At 37.9% G+C, this 7144-nt stretch overlaps 1 protein-coding gene across 1 annotated transcript; it reads left to right on the plus strand.

Moving 5' to 3' along the window:
• Nucleotides 1–289: 289 nt before the first annotated feature.
• Nucleotides 290–3587, plus strand: LOC102246930 (solute carrier family 35 member G1; the record flags this gene model as incomplete). The annotated part of the gene is made up of 2 exons (XM_014531587.1): nucleotides 290–480; nucleotides 2676–3587. Coding segments are annotated over 2 exons (933 nt in total), but the record flags the coding sequence as incomplete, so codon positions are not given.
• Nucleotides 3588–7144: the final 3557 nt, after the last annotated feature.

Below are 7144 nucleotides of genomic sequence, written 5' to 3' on the forward strand. Positions count from 1 at the left end.
TTCTCTACTGTCTTTACTTCTTTTTTGATTTGTAGGTGAGGGGGTGATTCTTCAGGGAGTTAAAGGAAATCCATTTTATAGGGTGAAATTGCATTTCAGAAAACACAGGTTTAAATTGTTTCCTTGGTCTATGGTTCTTCATTTTTGGTGGGAAAAATGTTTCCGATCCAAAAAATAGACATGCTTAGGAGGTAATATTTGCAGCTTGTTAGCCATTAACACTGTCCCATTTTTCTCAGTTTCTAAGTGAAAATGATAAACTTGGAAGAAAGGACTAACCAGAATTTAATCTTTTTCAGAAGCCAAGAAGAAAGCACCCTGTCGTGGACTTGGCTTGTTTTACACATTATTGTCTGCCTTCCTTTTCTCAGTGGCCTCTTTATTTGTTAAAAAAGTGCAAGACCTCCATGCTGTAGAAATTAGTGCATTCCGATGTGTGTTCCAAATGTTAGTCGTTATCCCTTGCTTAATATACAGAAAGTAAGTATTTCTTAACTGCAAAGTAGATAATAATAAACGGTTGTAATTCTTTTGACCTGCCCAAATTTACTCTATAATATCTGTTTTAATCCCTCTCATAGATTTGCCAGTCCCTACACCCTTTGGCTCTGATTACTGAAAAGTCACAAGGATCCCACCTAAATAAGATGCTCATAAGCACACACAACATGCCCAACAGAGGGGAAGAAAGAGATTCAGTTATTCTCCATTCTCATTTTGAGAACAAAACTCCCCTAGTATAATTCCTCTCATCGTGTACCACCTTCCCTTCTTTGTTTTGGCATAACTAGTATTTGGAAGAAAAAGTAAACAAGAGGATGTGGTAGTGTCTTCCAGTGTCAGAGGTTTCTTTAGGTAGAATAGGTTGCTCTGCTACAAGGGCAGACAGAAGGCTACCATAGTAATATTTAGGTGTAAGGTGCTGTGGGAAAGGGGAAAGGTAATCTTGAGGAGAGGCTTTTTAACTGCTTTCCATATCCAGTGTTCTCATCTGTAAACTGAAGGGAATGACATTTATCCTCTACCTTTAGAGGGCATACACAGGGTGCCCTCTAAAAACTGTATTAATACTTTAACCTGTGGTTACAAGAATCAAATGGAATTTATTATAGATCAGAGTGTTTTGTAAAAAATGTAGCATTGATCTCACCCATCCCATCTTCTTCATTCATGTGAATTCTGCCCCCTCCCTCCCCCCGACACACACACACACCCTCCCCAGGTTAAAAGTATGCCTCTCCCACACTGTTATAACCTCTATAAACCCCTGTGTACTTTGAACTCTGGGAAAAGAGACCCGTCTGGTTCCTGGTGGCTTCCTCGCTCTTTCTCTTTTTGGCAAAGATGTTTAAACCCCAAATTAAAAGCTTCAGTTGCTTACCACCAAACTCTCCTTATATCTAGAATACTGTGCATATTCTCTCAGAATTGTTTCAGTCCATATACTGAGGATTTGGTGAAAAAAGTTAAAATTTGCTTAGATCAATATTGTTCATCTTCCCAATTTTGGAATAAAAGTATTGTCAGGGGAAGGCACTAGAAAAATTTTCTTAAATCCTTGGTGATAATTTAGTTTGACCCATTTCAAATTTCACTATTGAGGAAGATTCCTAGCTTCTCAAAGTATGGACCAAAGGTGACCATACTTTCATTTCTGACTCCAGAGACCCAGGGTCCCCATGTCTGGCCTAAATGCTGCCCTAAAGATGTCCAGCCCCAACACAGGTCAGCAAGATGCACCTAGCCAGGAACTAACACAGGACTCTTTAGCAAATATTTAATTGGCAAAACTTTGATGGCAATTATTATACATACTGAATGCTGCAGGTTCTTTTTCAGTGTGTTTTACCTCTTTCCCTAAAGAAAACAGTGAAAAGTTGTCTCACATTCAATGACTTAAAGAACATGTGGCATTGGTACCGCTTTTATAGAAAAACTCATAAGAATGCACAATGTCCAGGACCAAGTTTTCTTTTTTTTTTTTAAATAGCAAATTCCCCTTTATTCATTATAATAATTTTTGTATATGTAATCTGTTTTATGAAAGGACCAAGTTTTCTTATATGGGGCAGCTAAATCTTGAAATTTTACTTATTATCAAAGTAACACGCTTTCATATATGTATATATTTAACAGAAAATTTGGGGAAAGTAAATATAAAGAAGGAAAATTACTAGAATGAGGTCTAACCACAATGAGCATTTCAGTATATTTTCCTTTGTCTTTTTTTGCAAGCAATACACAGGGTGCCCCCTAAAACTGTATTAATACTTTAACAGCTGATTTTTGTTAAATTTTGAAAATGAAATGTACTTTAATAAACACTGCCTTTGTAAGAGTGTGTATACATTTTGGGGGACACCCTATTTATACATGTAGCAAATTATATCAAACATAAGAAAAAAGAAAAATATATCTGTATTTACTAAATGATACTGTTTATGTAGTTCTCTTGTATTAGTTTTGCTTATACTGTGAACACTTTAATGTCATTAGCTATACTTAGAAACCATTTTTTAAAGGGATATAATAGTTGTGGACATTATCATATTTAATTTGCTGTTCCCCTATTTTTTGATAGTTAAGAATTCTAAAATAATACTTTATTAAAAATTATAGTTTAAAAACAAATAGCAAGTTTCGTTTAATATGCATTACTTCATTTGAATTTCCAGAACTGGGTTTATAGGCCCAAAAGATCTACGAATCTTCCTCATTCTCAGAGGAGTCCTCGGTTCTACTGCCATGATCCTTTTATACTATGCTTTCCATACGACGTCCCTCGCCGATGCCACGGTGGTCTCGTTTAGCTGTCCAGTGTTTACGTCTCTATTTGCTTGCATGTTTCTGAAGGAAAAATACAGCCTTTGGGATGTTCTCTTCACCGCATTCGCCATCACCGGAGTGATCCTCATCGTGAGGCCGCCGTTTCTGTTTGGTTCCAACACTGCGGAGATGACTGGAAGCTACTCAGATCAACTGAAGGGCACGTTCGCATCACTCGGACAAGCCGTGTGCGCTGCCTTGACTTTCGTTATCCTCAGAAAAATGGGGAAATCTGTGGACTACTTTTTGACCATCTGGTATTACACGGTGGTTGGCCTCCTGGAGTGCGTCATCATCCTCTTCGCATTAGGAATGTGGAAGCTGCCGAACTGTGGGATGGACACGTTCTTTCTTCTCCTACTAATCGGGCTGTTTGGTTTGGGGGGTCAGGTGTTTCTCACCAAAGCCCTTCAAATAGAAAAAGCTGGGCTAGTAGCACTAATGAAGACCATGGATGTGGTTTTCGCTTTTATCGCTCAGATTATTTTCCTGCATGATATACCAACGTGGTGGACAGTGGGTGGCGCGCTCTGCGTAGTAGCCAGTAGTGCTGGAGCGGCCATTCGTAAATGGTGCCAGGGATCCAAATGAAGCATCATTGCGGAAATGTGTATTTTTTAAGTCCACCTTCACCAAGTACAAACACACCACATATGCACATACCTGGAAAATCGGAATTTACTTAATTGATTATATTTAATAAATTTCATAGTTCAAGTATAATTTTTTAATATGATATGTCTTTTTTTTTTTCATCCTTATCCAGGATATGTTTATTGATTTTTTAAAATTTTTTTTAGAGAGAGAGGAATGGGGAGAGAGAGAGAAACATTGATTGGTTGCCTCCCCTATGCACCACAGTCGAGGATCCAACCTCAAAGTTAAGTGTATTTTTTGTAATGATGGGATTTAGGTCGGGAGGAAATTTTAGATGCTCTTTTAGCAGTGTAGAGGCTAAGAAACTTATCAGTAATAATGCTGCTATGATTAGTATGTTGAAAATTCATTGGAAACATAATTCCATTTAGGAGGCCAAACAGAAACTTGGAATAGGTGCCTACTTAATGGTGTTAAAAATAGGAATAAATTAGCCTTATTTTCAAGGCTTTTATAAATGATTATTATTCTTTAAACCCATATCTGTGCCTTTTCATTTTAATGCCAGATTTTTTATATGTAAACTATTTGAAAAGTTTAATCACCAAATTTGACTAATAGTTTCTCTTTCAGTGGCATTAGCAACTTTAACTGTCATTCCATAATTTTAATTGTCTTCTGATTTGGGGTTTTTTTGAAACCACACTAAGTTTTTTTAATCACAAGAAAGAAATCTTGGCATGGCCAATGTGCACATTTCCATCCTAAAGTGTTTTCTCCTCACTGGAAATGTGATTTTTCTGTAAATTACCTTTGAATTTATAGTGTGATGCCAAATAAAATTTTCTCAGGAATTTATTAGATTGAACCATTTGAAATGACAGAGATTTACCTTTTAACTTACAAAACCCATAATTTCTTAGGGTTCATCCTAATAGATACCTCCCTTACCCTCTAAGCCAAATACTTAGAGGACTTTGGAATATATATTTTTAAAACAACTTTCTTAAAGTTCAGCAATCCTATTCAACTTATTTTTATAGTCTTTTTGCCTTATGGGATTATTTGTAATAATGCTTCATATTATATGTTAAATGTAAAGACCTGTGAATTCCATGATTGGTTGACTTTTGTGGTTTCTTGAATAGAAAAAAATAATCACTGTTAAATTCTAGTATGTCAGTATGGTATTAAATGTCAGTGCTATATCATGATATTAGTATCATGAAATAAAATGACAAATTTTATATCTGGAACTTCAGAAGCCAATACTCTGCTGTTAAAGAGAGAATTGAATATTAAGAAAGCTTGGGAATTTAATCAGAAAGTTGGAAATACATGCAAATGATATTTTGTAACAATGAACCCTTTATTGCTAAAGCTGTAATGGTCTCCAGCTCTTTGTCAGATGTACCATCTATTATTTTAAGCCTTCAGATTTGAAAGATTATAGGTTCTTTCCCACCCTTTCATCACAGTTCTTCCAAAGTAAGAAGGAACTTAGCTTCTGAGGTTTATGCCTTAGTAAGAAAGGACCTTCTCCAATAGTTCCAAGAGGGAATTTTTGGTTTACTGATCATTCCAAATGCTCCCCACCTAACAAATCCTAAATCAGTGGTTCCCAAACTTATTTGGCCTACTGCCCCCTTTCCAGAAAAAATATTACTCAGCCCCTGGATATTAATTTTTTTTAAATTTTAATAGCAGTTATTCATCGCCCCCAAATGCACCTGTGGCCATCACCGCCCCCCTGGATTGCTGCAGTGCCCACCGGGGGGCGGTAGCGCCCACTTTGGGAATCACTGTCCTAAATAAAGTCTATTTAGGGAAGTCACACTATCATAACTTTATCCTAATTCATTCACAATATAGGAGTCTAGACTTGCAAAAATACCATTTTGCAAGCATCTTAGATAATTATAGAATCAGCATTTTAGAGCTCAAGGGTTAAAAATCCTCTTGTAGGAGCCACACTACATAGATAGGAATGCTAGGGAGGGGACCTGCCTGAGATGAGTTTCCATGGCCTTATTCCCCCTGACCCCCTTGATAAAGTAAACCACAGCTTGACCTACCTAAGATAAATTAATGCTCAGGGAACCCTCTCCTGGTTCTTGACCTTGCACAAATAAAAGAACCTATGGGGCCTTGAAAGTTACATCCCTTTGGTCCTGGAAACTAGAGACATTTTATTTCAACAATGTAGTTTAAGTACTTGAATGTCACAATATATGACCAAGGTTGGGGGAAATGTTTCTTCTCCCAACTTTTATAGGGTGTGATTCTTAAATACTTTTATAATGTCCAAGGTATATATAAGGATATGTATTGTAACCATTGTGGGTGTGTATTTTTTGCAAAGATTGTAGTTTATCTTGAAAAGGGAAATATTTTCATAAATTGTTTTTATTTTATAAGTACTAATAAAGTGAAAAAAAGCGCCATATTTTGGTTTTTATGACTATAGCAAATGTGCTAGCTAATATAACTTCCTTTTTCATCCATGTGCTTCAGAATTCATTTTATAAAGGAGACTGACCTCTGGCCACTCAGCTGTGATGTACTCTTCTAGTTACAAACTGTCCCTCTGAGACTGTCACATCAAATCCAGTATCTCTAAAGGCTTCTGTTCCAGTGAGGACTTCATTGTTCTAGACCAGCGGTTCTCAACCTGTGGGTCGCAACCCCTTTGGGGGTCGAACGACCCTTTCACAGGGGTCGCCTAAATACATCCTACATATCAGATATTTACATTACCATTCATAGCAGTAGCAAAATTACAGTTATGAAGTAGCAACAAAAATAATTATGGTTGGGGGTCACCGAAACATGAGGAACTATATTAAAGGGTTGCAGCATTAGGAAGGTTGAAAAACACTGTTCTAGACCCTCCAGAGCAGGGGTCCTCAAACTACGGCCCGTGGGCCACATGCAAATACAAATATTGTATTTGTTCCCGTTTTGTTTTTTACTTCAAAATAAGATATGTGCAGTGTGCACAGGAATTTATTCATAGTTTTTTTTTAAACTATAGTCCGGCCCTCCAACAGTCTGAGGGACAGTGAACTGGCCCCCTGTTTAAAAAGTTTGAGGACCCCTGCTCCAGAGCTTGGAACAGCTTTGTATTCTATTTCCATAGCTGATTTGTTAATTGTGGAATGTCTGTCTTATAGTGATGTGGATTCATTCTTGGCCATTTCCACTGATACCACCTTACTCCAAGATTTATCACTTCATAACTGAATTACTACAACGAGAGTATCTAATTGGGTTACCCATGTCTAGACTCTTTCTTCCACTCAGATCCTTGTCACACTGCCATACTAATCTTCTGAAAGTCCTGCTTTCATTGTTACTCTGGTTACTGTGGTGAAACTACAATGGTGCCTTACCATACACCACTCGGTAACTATGCCAGCTGCCATCACACAACCCTAGAATCTCAGATAAAGTTTTATTTCTTAACTAGTGGCCCAGTGCATGAAATTTGTGCATGGGGGAAGGGGTGTTCCTGAGCCCGGCCTGCACCCTCTCCAATCTGGGACCCCTCAAAGGATGTCCTACTACCGGTTTACAGGGATTGGGCCTAAACAGGCAATTGGACATCCCTCTCGCAATCCAGGACTGGCTCCTAACTGCTCACCTGCCTTCCTGATTGCCCCTAACCACTCTGCCTGCCAGCCTGCTTGCCCCCAACTGCCCCCCTGCTGGCCTGCTCACT

This window comes from Myotis brandtii, unplaced genomic scaffold (genome assembly GCF_000412655.1).
Source record: "Myotis brandtii unplaced genomic scaffold, ASM41265v1 scaffold810, whole genome shotgun sequence".
NCBI lineage: Eukaryota > Metazoa > Chordata > Mammalia > Chiroptera > Vespertilionidae > Myotis > Myotis brandtii.